This window comes from Hemiscyllium ocellatum, chromosome 8 (genome assembly GCF_020745735.1).
Source record: "Hemiscyllium ocellatum isolate sHemOce1 chromosome 8, sHemOce1.pat.X.cur, whole genome shotgun sequence".
Classification (NCBI taxonomy): domain Eukaryota; kingdom Metazoa; phylum Chordata; class Chondrichthyes; order Orectolobiformes; family Hemiscylliidae; genus Hemiscyllium; species Hemiscyllium ocellatum.
Genome location: NC_083408.1, coordinates 46,627,657 through 46,643,885, shown reverse-complemented (window position 1 = coordinate 46,643,885; position 16,229 = coordinate 46,627,657). Strand labels below are relative to the sequence as shown.

At 38.7% G+C, this 16,229-nt stretch overlaps 1 protein-coding gene across 14 annotated transcripts in view; it reads left to right on the top strand.

The window, feature by feature from the left end:
* Positions 1-16,229, top strand: part of ryr3 (ryanodine receptor 3) — a 366,212-nt gene that overhangs the window by 305,360 nt on the left and 44,623 nt on the right. For 9 of the 14 annotated variants that reach the window (XM_060828910.1, XM_060828909.1, XM_060828907.1 and 6 more), the window contains 9 exons: positions 846-896; positions 2,186-2,285; positions 2,553-2,632; positions 2,959-3,035; positions 4,790-4,863; positions 5,695-5,712; positions 6,432-6,512; positions 13,323-13,411; positions 14,306-14,434. In XM_060828910.1, the coding sequence (XP_060684893.1) occupies positions 846-896; positions 2,186-2,285; positions 2,553-2,632; positions 2,959-3,035; positions 4,790-4,863; positions 5,695-5,712; positions 6,432-6,512; positions 13,323-13,411; positions 14,306-14,434 (699 nt within the window). The remainder of the gene's footprint in view (positions 1-845; positions 897-2,185; positions 2,286-2,552; positions 2,633-2,958; positions 3,036-4,789; positions 4,864-5,694; positions 5,713-6,431; positions 6,513-13,322; positions 13,412-14,305; positions 14,435-16,229) is intronic. The other 5 variants (XM_060828911.1, XM_060828912.1, XM_060828906.1 and 2 more) reach the window with 1 other exon arrangement.

The following is a 16,229-nucleotide window of genomic DNA, read 5'->3' as shown; positions in this document are numbered from 1 at the left end:
ATCCCTGCATTTGCTGCTGATAGGCTCACTAGTTGACTCATCAGCAGCAAGCATAGGGGAAAACAATCTGTGATTGGAAGAGCAGCTTCCTTCCATTTCCTTCCATTGTACTTATGGGTGACTCTTCTCTAACTGGTTGTCCTCAAGTGAAGTTTCCAGAGAGATTGGAGGTCTTTTGGAGAGTTCACCCTCTTCCCATGTATTATGAACATTAGGGAGAGGCAGATCACAGTGCTGGAAGCGTGCTTGTCCTCCTATTGTTAAGGCAGTCACCAGTTTTGAAGATGATCACAATGGATAAAATAGAAATGGGGCGGAACTAAAGCAGAGGTGTGTGTGTAGGGACAAAATACCAAGTGATGAGAGATGAAAGGTGTGTGACTGGTTGACAGGGAGAGAGGGGGATTGGAAAACAGGGGCCAGAATGCTCAAGCATTTCTCACATGTTCCATTAGTGATGAGAATATCTCATTGGTAACCAATCTGATGTTTATGGCCACTTGTTACTGATTCTTCTTCGTCTGATCAACCTTAATCATCCATTTCCACTGAGGCATTTGATTGAGGCTTTGAGATAGGAGCCATGCGGTATTTCCCTGTTTTTCATATTTAGTACAAAAGGTAAACTATCTCCACTGGTTCACGAGCAGCTGCTTCCCTCCCAGGATTGAATTGTTGGCAGCGTTCTGTGAACCATGGGGTGCTCCTGAAAGGGAGAAGTTGGTAATGGAAATATTTCTCGTTCCTTGCAAATTTTGTTCTATGAAAACATTTCAGGACTTGACAAAAAATGCTAGGAGAATCCAGAGACCATGTGACCCTAACATTGTCATCTCTGTAATTAGAGCTGCCAAGTTGCTGAGGAAGAAGATGAAGAAAAGGAAAAAACTTTTGAAGTAAGTGGATTGAATAAAGGTTTCAAAACTGGAGCTTAATTTATTCTGGAAAGAATAATTGTATAAAATGTCATTCCTTCCTCATGGGGCTAATAATGGTCATAAAATAAATGAAATTGCTGTGACTGTGACTAAGTAATCTAATTGACTGGCCAATGAGATACTGAATTTCTTAGACACTGTCTTTGGTATTCCCTCAAAAACGAGGACATTGCCACAGAGTATATTAGTGGCATGAACCTTTTTAACAGGGAGGCAGCTGTATTACAGCTTTCGCACAATTTGGTCTGACCAGAAGACTGTCGATTTCTTAATGGGTATGTTGAAGTTATTGGAACTGAAAATTTGAGAAGTGTGTACTTCAGATAATTAGATATCACCCCATTTATACTATTACCAAAGTAATTGGAATTACTCCACTTATCTTTGTGTACACTTCTGCTCTAAATACAGTTATGTGCATTGTGCTCCCACACTGCAGTAAAAAATGCTTTTTGGAGGGTCGATCTGGACTCAATGGGTTGAATGGCCTGCTTCCACACTATAGGGCTTCTATATCTCTATATTTATCTTTAGCAATTGTTTCAGATAAATGGAAGATCTGAAAGATATTGTGAAATTCCATTTTTGTTTTATTTCTAAATCATAAAATGCTTCCATTTTGTTTGGCATAGCATAAATATATAAATAGAAACAGTTCCTGGGTTGCGAACAGATTCCATTCTTAAGTCTGCTTAGAAGTCTGAACACAATGCAGAACAATATAAAGTAACGGTCTGTAAGTACAGGAAGCTTTTATATATAAAACCTTTAAGATTACACCTGTGGGATTGTATTCACCAATACGAACCCCTCTAAGTTGAATGTTTATAAATTGAGTGCCTCTTATGTTATTATTTTGTGCATTAAAACAAATTGTACTCCATGTGCTATATAAACAATGCATTGGGCAGCATGGTGGCTCAGCAGTTAGCACTGCTGCTTCACAATCCCAGAAACCTGGGTTTGATTCCAGCCTCAGGCAATTGTCTGTGTGGAGTTTTCTCCCACAATCCAAAAGATGTGCAGTTTAGGTGAATTGGCCATGCCAAATTGCCCATAGTATTCAGTGATGTGTAGGTTAGGTGCATTAGTCATGGGTAAATATATGATAATAGATTAGGGGAATAGGTCTGGGTGGGTTATACTTCAAGGGTCACTGTGGACTTGTTGGGCTGTAGGGCCTGTTTCATGAAATAATAACTGCATGGTTCTTCCATTAAAACTGTTTACATTTTGTCTTCCCCAAGGAAAAAGAAATGGAGAAACAGATGACTCTTTATCAACAGGCAAGACTTCACCAACGTGCAGCAGCTGAGATGGTTTTGCAAGTGATCAGTGCCAGTAAAGGTACTGTACAGCCATCTGCATACTATACTGGGCCTGAGAGACTGCTTCCCATCAACTGCTAAAAATAACAATGTCACCCAGTTATCTCCTGTATTGATGATTTTGCTAAAGCAGTTGAGACTATGATTGTACTTTGATTAGGTTTTATAGCTAAAGTCCAAGGGTGGATGAGTAGCACTTTGTCCCAAATTTGTGATTTGGTGTGTTACTTTATCCTACTATTCCTTGGTCCTTAACATTTATATTAATATTTTAACTGTTCAACAGGTGTGTTAGGCAAGATGGTGACAACAACTTTAAAGCTTGGTATCGCCATTCTAAATGGTGGCAACGCAGATGTCCAGCGGGTAAATGGGTTTATTTATCATTTATAAAATGTTCATCAGCTTTACTTCCCTAAGGCATTCAACCTTTACAAGTTTTTTTTTCACTTTCAAGCATACAGTAGTCTTACATTTTCCTGCAGATAATATCATTTTTAAAGATTATTTAAAATTATACAACACTTATCCTAAAGCATATTGTGATGTAGGAGTTTGTAACAATCGTTGTAGGAAATTATTAATGAAATATACTGAGCAGCATCTATACAGATAACCTCACTTAATTACTAATACTTCTATGTAAATTTAACTCCAGCAAATACAAATGCAATATGTTTTCTGTTTGTCAGATAATGTTGGACTATTTGAAGGAGAAGAAGGAAAGTGGTTTTTTCAGAAGTCTGTCTGGACTCATGCGCTTTTGCAGGTAAAACAAGATGAACAAAGTCTGTATGATGTTGGGCATGTTTTTAAGCTCCTGCCTTTGACATGTAGACTGCTGTACTATTCCATGTATCTTCATGCTCATTCACACATTTCACAAGCCCCTGTTAAGAACTAAACCCATCAGTATGACCCAGGAAGGTCAGACTGGATAAGAGTAGTAGGTCTGCTCTGCTAAAGAGCATGAGTAAACTGGCTGGGGTTTAACAACAGGCTGATTGACTTTTTTTTCAGTTTCAGCTTTGAAATATTCAAACCAATGGAATCTGAAATCTCATTGTTTGCATTAATTGTCCAGTAACATCTTGCCGGAACCAAACGCCTTATGCAATGGCAGTGCACCCTTTTATGATTACCACTATGTTCAACAAAACTGGAGGGTTCTTGCCAGCACACAAGCCTGGCCACAACTTATAGAGACCCTGTGCTGCTAAATCTCAGGGTACTATACTCTTAACCTCTTGGTTGAGTCCAAAGTAATGCTGGGCACTACTATTGGAACCAGCTTGACATAAATGACAAGGCATTAATTTGCCTTTGGACTCCACTTCAAATTTTCTGTCAGGATTTATCTGCTTGCATCTCTCGCAAAGTATCGACAAAGTGGTAATTTAAATAATACTGTACACCATGTAACAGCTTCATAACAGAATTCAAGACCAAATCTATATTTTCCTGATTTGAAATGGCTTCACCTTAACTCACTAACTGAATGACTAACAACAAAGCCAATAGTCTATTGGCTTTTTTTTTTCTGAGCAAGATAGTTATGAGGACTACATTCTAATCAAACATAAAGGTAAAAAGTAAGGGTGGAATTTTCTTAGCATTTGAATGATGTGGGCAATGTCAAGAAAGTTAGGAGATATGGCAAAATTGAAAAGATGAGATTTCATGAAGTCTAAATAAAGGTGCATTTCTATAAGACTCTCAAAAATAAAAATGGACGTCTCCTGTTCCCCATTGCTCCTTTGCAAGATCAAAGCAGGAGAATACACACAGAACTGCAGCCCAGGGACACACATTATTCTGCAATACATGCACAGTCACTTCTCACTAAAACAGGTACAAACTGTCACTATTATGATCTTGTTGGGCTGATAATCCAGAGATATTGGTGGATAATTTGGAAAAGGTGAGTTCAAATTCTACCACTTGAAAGTTTGAATTCAATTTAATAAATTTAGAAATTGTATAAAGATCTTAAAGCTGATTGTAAAGCTGTTGGATGGATGAATGTAAAAATCCAATTTGTATGTTGATGGACTCGAGAAGGAAACTTGCTGTCAGCCTATCTCCCAGTTACTGTGCTCCAAGATGACTCAGCACCGTCACAGGGCAATTAGAGATATAACAGGAAAACTGTTGCCTACTTCCTGAGAACAAATAATATACAGGTTCACATCAACCTGGTACCAACGTATGCAATGAAGACCAGTAAAAATGAGTTCAAGTGATACAAAGGCATGTCCTCAATGTTTAAAGGGGTGGCGGACTTTTCTATTCTAAATCAATCAGGTTATAACTCATATCCAAGATCAGCTAGGGACAAGCTACAGAAGCTAGATTTCTGGCAGAACATACATCTCACAAGATATATATTCTTTAAATCCTTTATTCAGAATGAAAAATTGAATATAATTGATGAAGCAGTCTTATTTACAGATTTCCAATCCATAAGTAATGGATGAGACAAATTTTGTAAAAGTTTCATTTCTTTCCTTCTTGCACTTTCAGTGTTCTTGACTTAAATGCTTTTGAGAGGCAAAACAAAGCAGAAGGTTTGGGAATGGTGACTGAAGATGGAACACGTAAGATTGGCATCTTTTATCTTTTAATGGAAGAGTAACCAAGGTTATTTTGCACACACACACACACACAGTTTTTACCTTGTTGGGTGGAATTTTTCTCCCAAGGCTAAGGCAAATTTGGAGGCAGATGTGCCACCAGCTCCCAGCTAGCAACCACTGTTCTTGGCTCCTGTCTATTTTCATGGAAATGGCTTCTGGAGGGTGTTGGCTGACTGCTCACCAACAACGGGCAGCCAGCTGAGGGAATTATTTACACACCATGTAGATGAAGCCCAAAGATGGAACAATAGTGACCACTCAGTGACAGTCCAGTATAAATCCTCTGGATTTCCTGAACTGCATCAGCAGACCATCCTGTGAAAGCAGTTGCCCCTCTGCATTGATGTCCTGGTGTTTGTACTCATGGTACATTCCGATCGATTTGCAAGTTTATCACTGTGTAATCCCCCACCTCCAGCAACACAGTACACCTCTGCTGGAAATGTCAGCTGGTCAGAGCTTCCGGGGTTTCTGGGTGGAATCACCTATTGGAAAGTACCTTGGAAACTTCCTCCAGGGTCCCTCCATCATTAGCTTCAGGATTTTGAACGGGGATTCACCATTAGGATCAGAACGATGCAGCTAAAATTCAGCCCATTATTTCTGCAAATATGTTTTGTTATTATTTCCTGATTACTTCAATGTTATGTGTTCATTGTTAATTTAATTTGTGGTCTTAGAAATTTGTCATTTTTAAGATTGATGTTTTGTTTTTCTTTAAATGTTTCATTAATAAACCATTTCCTCACATTCTTCTCCTCTCCCTTGAACCCTAAAACCATTGATCCACAGTCATTGTTCGTGAACATGGTAAATACGTGGTTTGAATATTTATTTTCGAATGGCACAACTGACAAAATGTGGGCCAGAAAAAAGTACTGATCATGAATACAATTATTCCATGATTGGATAATAGAAGGACAAATATAGGGTTTTTTTCTGGTCCATTAAAACTGCTTATTGTGTGGCTTGCATTTAAAATAACATTTGAAAATGTTCATATATTAGAATTCTTGGAATGGAAGTTACCGATGTCTGCCAGTGAAGAAGTCACTTAAAAATGCAGCTGAATATAATGATTATATGTTGTTTAAACAATATTTTGGTTTTGATTTTAAATCCTTTTGTATGCATTATGGAACACTTACATTTTTTTTGAAAAGCATCAAAATTCAAACTTTATATTTGCATTAACATTGCATTTGTGCTTTTATTGTTATCCGAACAATGACTACATAGATGGTTATAAGCTAAGCTTGTGCGAGAATGTGCAAGCAACCTCATTGTGATCTGAATTTTCGCTGTGAAAAAAGTTGTGTGATCACAATGTCCTGACATAAATTGAATTCAAAGACCAATGCAGAACATAACATTAAAATGATGTAATGTGGAATGAACCTGTTTTAGTGTTGTGTGAGATTGTTAACTTCCGTGATTTACTAAATACTGATTACAATTGTTTCTGTAATGACATACCAAATGCTAGAATGTCTTTTACAATGTACAATCACTTTCTTTAATATTCTCAGGTGACAAAGTATTGCAGAATGATGAATTTACTCGGGATTTGTTTCGGTTTTTGCAACTGCTCTGTGAGGGCCATAATGATGGTGAGTTTAGTTCTGGTATCTGCTGAAAGACCTCCATGACGCAGATAAAAAATGATACTCTGCATTAGTTAATGTTGGTATTGTAAATTACTATGGATGGTCCTCGAATTCTTGGAGAGAAAGGCAAAATCAGCACACATTCCTGCTGCTAATCCCTGGGAAAGATAGACAAGCTGGAGACTGGAAGAACACAGTGAGCCAGGCAGCATCAGGAGGTGAAGAAGTCAACATTTCAGGTGTAACCCTTCTTTCAGCCTCCTGCTTGTCTATTTTGGAATCCAGCATCTGCAATTTGTTTGTCTTTAATCCCTAGCCAAGAACATACAGATATTTCTCTCATACTCTGTTCTGTGGAGTACTTCTGCAGACAGGGATCATGTTACACCTCACATAGTCGGGTAGCCTACAGATACTTCCTGTCATGGCATAAGCATGAACCACAGTCACTTGAGAAAAATACCTACAGGCCTTCATCTCACAAGGAACATACCCAGTAAGGAATCAATGCTGTCAGGACAGATAAAGAGGAGAATATATATACAGAAAAGGACAAATGATAAATCATTCAAAATGGAACCACAAATATGTAAATGTTGAAAGTATTATAACTGAAGCAAATAAATAGAAGACAGGTCAGTTTATTAATCCTTTACATAGTTTCTATCCAATATTATCAAATAAAATACTCAAATGTTAGCATATATTTTGAGCATTTAAGTTAGTTGTATCAAATTATTCTCATCTGATGTGGATCATTGGCCTAGAACAGTCGGTGCAATATAAAATTTTGTTTTCAGAACAAAGAAGTTTAATAAAGATTGTCAGAGGACCAACAAGAAATAATCTGAGACTTTGAATTCACAGATCTAAAAAACTGAGTATCAATGAAGGAAAGAAGACTTAGGGAGATGTGATGCATAAATGCTCTGGCTGCGAACAGGTCTTTTAACATTGATGACAAGCACAGATTTACAGTTAACAAGTTTGAAGCAAAGCTAAACCAGATTATTTCCTCCACACTGAAGTATATTTGTGCGAATGACTCCCAGTAAACCTATTTAATTGATGAACTCCTTTTTAAAAAAAAATATATGAACACTCAGAAAATGAAAAATCATTGGAAGGTGAGGCTTGGTTCATTTTTCATTTCTTCTACTCACATGTTCCTCTGTAACTGTCTGGACCAGTGACCATTCTGACTGAGAAATTCAGAGCCAGTTCACTATTCTGCCAAAAGCAGAACTATAAAAAGATCCATATGACCAGATTTTCCATAACCCCCATTCCATCCATTAGGAGCCATGGACGGTCTGTGGTTAGCAAAGACCTTCCATTTCCTTTGTCTGCTAATTAACCTTAAAAAACAAGATTTTTGCAGAGTGATGATGAATTCTCATTGTATTTATAATCTAGTTTTTACTAATCCTACAGTGAGGGGAACTCAGTCAATTAATTAAACAATACCAATTAATTATACAATTCCAAATTTCAAAAGAAACAGTAATTCCTAACAATTTTTTAAATTTTGTATTACTATGTCTGTGATGATAAGTGCAAAACAAAAATCTTAGGCAACATGACTCTTCAGCAGGACTCAAGGTCTCTACTGCCAAGCAACTAAAACTGTATTGATTTAATATAATGTATGCAATAAAACTGAAGATGCTGGGAATACTCAGAAGGTCAGACAACATCTGTGTAGAAAAACAGTGTTAGAGTTTGAGGTCAATGGTCTTTTATTTGTTCTGATGAAAACCTTAAAAACACAGCCTCCTTAACATCTATATGTGAAGGTCTTACCATCTTCACAAGTATTGGCTGTCTGACACCTGTCACAACTCCAGTAAAACCAGAAGAGCACAGGTTCAAGAGTTCTTGGGTTATGTACAAGTTAGGAACAGTAGTCGGCCATTTGGCCCATTGAAATTGCTCCATATTCAATAAGATCATGTCTGATCTGACTGTGGTCTCAGCTGCATGCTTCCTCCTCCCTCTGATACCCTTTGACTCCCATGATAGTCATTAAGCTACCTAGCTCCACCTTAAAAATACTCAATGATCCTGCCGCCTCCACTCTCCAGTGAAGTATGTTCCACAGACTCATGACTCACCGAAAAGAAACATTTCTCCTCATCTCAATCTTAAATGAGGGAGATCCATTATTTTTAACTGTATCTCCTCACTCTCCTCTGTCCTACATGCAGAAATATCCTTTCAATATTCACCCTGCCAAATTCCTTCAAGATCTAGTATGAAGATATGATCTATATGGACTTCAGTAAGGTGTTCGACAAGGTTCCCCACGGGAGACTGATTAGCAAGGTTAGATCTCATGCAATACAGGGAGAACTAGCCATTTGGATACAGAACTGGCTGAAAGGTGGTGGTGGAGGGTTGTTTTTCACACTGGAGGCCTGTGACCAGTGGAGTGCCACAAGGATCGGTGCTGGGCCCTCTACCTTTTGTCATTTACATAAATGATTTGGATGCGAGCATAAGGGGTACAGTTAGTACGTTTGCAGATGACACCAAAATTGGAGGTGTAGTGGACAGCGAAGAGGGTTACCTCAAATTAAAACAGGATCTGGACCAGATGGGCCAATGGGCTGAGAAGTGGCAGATGGAGTTTAATTCAGGTAAATGCGAGGTGCTGAATTTTGGGAAAGCAAATCTTAGCAGGACTTATACACTTAATGGGAAGGTCCTAGGGAGCATTGCTGAACAAAGACATCTTGGAGTGCAGGTTCATAGCTCCTTGAAAGTGGAGTCGTGGATAGGTAGGATAGTGAAGAGGGCGTTTGGTATGCTTTCCTTTATTGGTCAGAGTATTGAGTACAGGAGTTGGGAGGTCATGTTGCGGCTGTACAGGACATTGGTTAGGCCACTGTTGGAATATTGTGTGCAGTTCTGGTCTCCTTCCTATCGGAAAGATGTTGTGAAAGTTGAAAGGGTTCAGAAAAGATTTACAAGGATGTTGCCAGGGTTGGAGGATCTGAGCTGCAGGGAGAAGCTGAACAGGCTGGGGCTGTTTTCCCTGGAGTGTCGGAAGCTAAGGGGTGGCCTTATAGAGGTTTACAAAATTATGAGGGGCATGGATAGGATAAATAGACAAAGTCTTTTCCCTGGGGTTGGGGAGTCCAGAACTAGAGGGCATAGGTTTAGGGTGAGAGGGGAAAGATATAAAAGAGACCTAAGGGGCAACTTTTTCACACAGAGGGTGGTACGTGTATGGAATGAGCTGCCAGAGGAAGTGGTGGAGGCTGGTACAATTGCAACATTTAAGAGGCATTTGGATGGGTATATGAATAGGAAGGGTTTGTAGGGATATGGGCCGGGTGCTGGCAGGTGGGACTAGATTGGGTTGGGATATCTGGTTGGCATGGACGGGTTGGACCGAAGGGTCTGTTTCCATGCTGTACATCTCTATGACTCTATGACTCTCATTTTTCTAAACTCCAACAGTTACATGTCCAGCCTACCCCACTTTTCCTCAAAAGATAACCATCCCCCGCCCACCCTGAGTATCAGTCAAAAGAACCTTCCATGATCCATTTCTAACAAATTTATATCTTAAATAAAGGTTACTAAAGCATAGTGCTCCAGATGTGGTTTCACTAATGCCCTCTACAACTCTGGAAAAATGTTCCTACTTTTATATCCTATTTACTTTTTTAATCTCTTGCTGTATCTGATTACCAACATTTTGTCATTCAATGTACCTCAGAGTTTAGATTAGATTAGATTCCTTACAGTGTGGAAACAGGCCCTTCAGCCCAACAAGTCCACACCGACCCTTCGAAGATTAACCCACCCAAACCCATTTCCCTCTGACTCATGCACCTAACACTATGGGCAATTTAGAATGGCCAATTCACCTGACCTGCCCATCTCTATGTTTGTGGGAGGAAACCGGAGCATCCAGAGGAAACTCATACAGAAATGGGGAAAATGTGCAAACTCCACACAGACAGTCGCCCAAGGCTGGAATTGAACCTGGATTCCTGGCACTGTGAAGCAGCTGCCCAGAGATTCTGCAATCTCTTTCCACTAATAGGATATGTTGTTTTTCTATTCCTCCTGCTAATGTAGAGAACTTCACATTTCCCCACATAATATTTCATCTGCTAAACTTTTACCCATTTATTAAACCTATATACATATCTCTTATTAGCCTCATTATGTCCTCTTAACAAAATGAATTGAATTAGTTTTATTGTCACATACTCAAATGAGTGCAGTGACAGGTTTACAAGTTGCCATTTATGATGTCACCTGAGATACAAGGTACCTAGGTACAGATTCTTCAGGACAAATTCTTAGGAAAATCAAATTAGAAATAATAAAGAAATAATAAATTCAGCATTACAGATCACAGGAATAAACTGGAAAATAGGGAACTAAACTGTTCAGGACAACAGTCCTTCCAGCTCAGTCCACATTGGTACCTAGCCTGTGGCCCGCATCGGGCTTTGACTCCAGACTACACCAGCCTTCACTTCAAGGCTCTTGAGGCCGGAAGACTGCTCTTAAATCATCTCAAGGCTGAATGTCCACATTCAGGCTACACCGGCCATTGAACGATCACCGTGCTGGACCAAGCGGATGCCACACCAGGCTGAGAGGACGTCTCACCAGGTCTGCACTGAAGCCAAGGGTCTGAGTCTGCTGAGGCCCAGAGTGGAAAATGTCACTGAGAAGAAAGAAGTGAGAAAAAACACACAAACGAGAAAAAAGAAAGAAATAGCTGAAGTGCCCTACCCTGTCGCCATCTTGGGAAAATATAATCCCTGACCTAACAGTGTATCATTAGCAAATTTTTGTGCTAAAAGTTTTATCCCCTCATCCAAAATCATTGAACTAAATTGTAAATGGCCGCCCCCCTCCACCCCCACACCGAGTGCTGAACCCTGTGACATCCTACTTGTCACATCTTGCTTACCTGAAAATTACCCATTTGTTCGTACTCTGTTTCCTGATAGCTAACTAATCCTCTATCTATGTTAATATATTCCATCTTGTACTATGAGATCTTACCCTCTTTTTCAACAGTGCTTATTATTTTCTCAAAGAACTTCAATTAATGAAAATAAATCAAATGTAATTTTCCTTTCCAAGTTAAAATGTTTTAAAATAGTAATTTCCCACATTAACCAAAGCCTAACTCTAACCCATGCATGAAAGTTTTGGCATGAAAGAAGAAATGTTTAAGTCTAACTCGATGTCATTTACAATGTTGCAAGAGAAGGCTAAAACCTTCACATTCCAATTGTTCTTCTGCACATGTTCTTCTGGGACTCTGAGTACAGTCCACTCATGCTCAAAGTTGGCCTAGATTCCAAAAAGTCTGCTGCAGAGTGAACCAGAGGTGGGATGTGGCGAAGTACATTGCCTTGCCAAGTCTACAGAGTGAAACCTATCGAGCTTGAAACTGCCTGCTGCTTGTGCCTTAACCTGGAGTCTGAATCACAGTAGTGCCTCCATTGGGGGGGTCACATACTGCTACTGTGATTAAAGCAGCAATCAATTCACAATTGTTTCATGCAGCACCATAAATTGTAAGCTTACAGCTCATCAACATATTAGCCATTATGAAATAACTTCAAGGTTAACTATATGAACTCTCAAGACACTGCTGTGATTAAAGCTGGAATCAATTCCCCATCGAAGCACAGAATATATTAACATTGCTATTGAGGTTAATAAATAAAGCCGCAATTAATCCATAGCATAAAAAATTGCTATTGAGGTTAACTAGAGAACAATTGAATTTTAATGGATCAAAATGCAAACAACTTCAGAGACCAACACAGCTGTTGGAACCTTAGGCCCAGATTCATGCAGCTTCAGGTGAGCAAAAAAAAGTCAGGAAAAATATCTTCAGGTCCAGTAATGTAAATTTTACAATGAGTTCACATCTGAGATTGAATAAGCATGAACAAGGTTTATAAAACAAATACCAATCCATATTGGGGCACGTTTTGGGAAAAAGAACTTATTTTTAAACATAGCTTCTTGATTATTTTAAGAGTTTGCCTCTTATGAAAAGGTGGGGTTAGCATGTTTGCAAACCTACTCACTTTAGAAAGGTCAAGATACTCCCATTAATTCAGAAGCTCCCATTTCTCCTGAACACATTTAATTCCTGAATGTTGCCAAAGATATATTTTTTAATCCCTTTTGAAGCTCAACTTGGAACAGAGAACATTAATCTTGTAAAGCCAAATAAAGTGATCAATCTCATATTGAATTCGAAACACAAAATTGCTATGCACTAATCCCTGGACTGTGTGCAAATTCAGCAGCTGTTTCCAGAGCAAAGCAATCCATTATCAGAAAGTGTTGCTGGTGAGATAATCTAAATAGCTTTGCAAATAAAACTTAAAAGGCACTTTGTTTTATCCAATCTCAAAGAGTCTGTATGCAACAGTAATTAAAATGTGTAGATCTCAAATAGGATTGTGTTTTTTTTATCAAATTCTAAAGTTTTGATGCTCACCCTGGAAATGCTGCACAGAGAGAAAAAAAAGAAAATCTGCCATTAATCATAAAATAACCAAATACTGAGTTAGAAAAGGGTACCTACATCAAATCAATTTCCATTCAAGAGGGTAATATGTTAACTCTCTTGCCTGTTAATCTAATGAAGGGCATATTGAGCCCTCTTTTGCAAATCAATCCATAACAATCATCATGTTCTCATACTTCAACATGGGAATTGGGCACAAACTCAATCACGATTTTCTATACAATTTTTTCAAAGCACAATTATATATTCGCTGATCTATTAAAGATTTTTATTTTAAATTGTAGATTTCCAGAATTATTTGAGAACTCAAATAGGAAACACGACAACAGTGAATATCATAATCAGCACTGTTGACTACCTGCTGCGCCTTCAGGTAATACCAAAATAATGCACTGAATTTTTGTGAAATTCAGAACAAAATGGTTAATTTGAGTATTGCTAAAAAGAAGTTATGTCAAAGCTTTTGTCTTGTATTCATCACAACAGATAAAAAGAATACTAAATTTCAAAGGGACCAACAATTTACACAAATGAGAAAAGGGTGCTGATTTGTTAGCAAGCCAATACTGAAGATGTTTTGCCAACATTTTTTTGGCAATATTCAAGTTCCATTCTACCAAGTGAAAATGATTAATATTTATTAACTATTTGTACCTACCAAGGACAAAAATCTCTTGATTTTTATTTGTGTCTCTGTTGACTTTCTAACTGTAACTAATACACAAACATTTTTTTTAAAATTCCATCATTATAGACAAGTGGCATTCACTATATTTGCAAAAGCTCCTACAAAACAATACAATATTATGGATCTCTCTATTAAGGGAAATTAGTAACTATTCAAGAATGCAGTCTGGTAGAAAAAGGAAGAACTTATTTTCAGGATTATTGCTGTCTTTAGTTGTTCTTTGTGCAAAACCACTATCTTCTGGTTGATTAGGATGTTCAGTATTTGAATGTTTTTCTATTCCCAAGAGGTGTAGGAGAATTGGAAAGCCGTGCACCCATTCTTGTGACTGTGCGGTATTCTCTTCAAGCGAGAAATTTCATTTTTAGCACGGTTTCTTATGTAATGTTAATGTTTTTCAAAAAAACACAACTTAACCCCAGAGAATGCCAGGAGAATTGACTGAGAAAGGAACAGGAATGGATATAATTCTGAGCACTTCAACACTACTCGCTCAATATTAAGAGGATTCAGAAATGTTGCATTAAATTGTAATCCATAAAATTAAGCTGATTCAACTCATCTCTTGTTAAATTCCAGGAGTCAATCAGTGATTTCTATTGGTATTACTCAGGAAAAGATGTCATGGACGGACAAGGCCAGCGCAATTTCTCAAAAGCATTAGCTGTAGCCAAACAAATCTTCAACTCACTTACTGAGTATATTCAGGTAAAACTTTAGCTCCTTTACATATGTCCTGTTTTTTTAAAAAAAGGTTTGTTATGTATCAGACAAATTCCATGGGCTGTATGTACCAGGGTGCCATTGCCACTGCCACCCAAGCTAGAAAATCAGAGGCAGCAACTCTCCAATACCCGCAGTGCCATCAGGAGAACAGTGGCCACTGCAGGTACTGCAGTGAAGCCCGCAGGAAACTGCACTGACCTGGAATTGAACTCCACCAAGAGGTCTTCTCAGGGCCCAGCTAGCGGTCCATGGCGAGGGAGGTGGGTAGACAAGCTCAGAAGGGAGGGACATCTGTGATGGAGGGGATGGATGTTAGATGTTTTGGTGATGTTGGGGGAATCCCTTTGTTGGCCACATCCTTGCTTACCACCAGCCTGCGTAGAGAAATCTGCCAGGTGGGGGTTTGGTGTTGGTATCTCTGCCCATTGTACCACTACTGTGATTTAACCAGTGAGGTCTACAAGTAGACATTGATTAGTGACAAGTGGGAGGCCGACCCCATCATACTGAGCTTGTTGCTGGATAGACAGTGGACCTGGAGCCCACAGCATTTTACAGATGCTACCCCTGTCTGCAAACGTAAAATTCAACCCTGTATTTGTTAGTAGGTTGTGGAATGCCTGAAACTTGATAAGTTGTACATAATTGGAACAATCAGAGGCATGAACAAATGTTTGTGTGGATACAACTAATCCCATGGCACTATTTCGTGAACATCAGGTAAAATGGATCATCTGATCAGTCAATCATCTAGTGACTGTATGGCTTGACAGAACACCAGCTGATTGGAGCCTTTGTCTCCAAGACTGCTCAACACTTCGCATGTGTGTACATTGGATAGAACTTTGTATTTACACCTTAAAAATGTGATTGGAATCAAAATCATAGAAATTCTTGCTAAACGTTTGCTATTTGATTAATTTAATCTGTGCCAATCATCCACTTGGCTGATGGCCTCTTAGTTCCCCGCCAGCTTCTACTTTGAAACTCTTGATGGTTACCTCTTCAGGTATCTGCCTACGTAATATGTCGTATAATTGTTCCATTTTATTCTTTCCCTGATTCAATGATAAGAATCAAATCTAGCATACACTTCATTTAGAAAACTAAATGCAGATGTGTGTGAAACAACAGTGTTTATACTCTAGTTGGATTTGTAGTATGAAAAAGCAGAGGTAATTGCTGGTCCACATGCATGGCATGTTAGAGAGATTGAGGCTGTGAAAGATAACCTCACAGAATTCTAGGTTTTAACATGAAAATAGACTTGGAAAGGCACCAGGGGAACCTTGGCACAACCTTCAGGTCTCATTTAGATTAAGATGTGCCGCATTGTGCTCCAAATGCTATGGAGGCACATTAGATTAGATTCCCTGCAGTGTGGAAACAGGCCCTTCAGTCCAACAAGTCCACATCGACCCTCCAAAGAGTAATGCACCCAGACCCATTTCCCTCTGACTAATGCACCCAACACAACAGGCAATTTAAGCATGGCCAATTCACCAGACCTGCACAATCTTGGACTGTGGGAGGAAACCCACCGGGTGGGAAGGATATGGCAGACAGAATCCGGTTGTTTATAGTAGTGGAGGACATAGATGAAAGGAAGGATTGTAGATTAAAAAAAAGATGTACGAGACTTAAAACAAAAGACAAGAGAATCTCTTCATGCAGAGAAAAGATAATATTGATTTATTTAAATGTAAATTAGATTGATTTTCTTCAGAAAATCATGTTTTGAGTCATTTGATACATGACATTAGAAAAACTTGCAGAT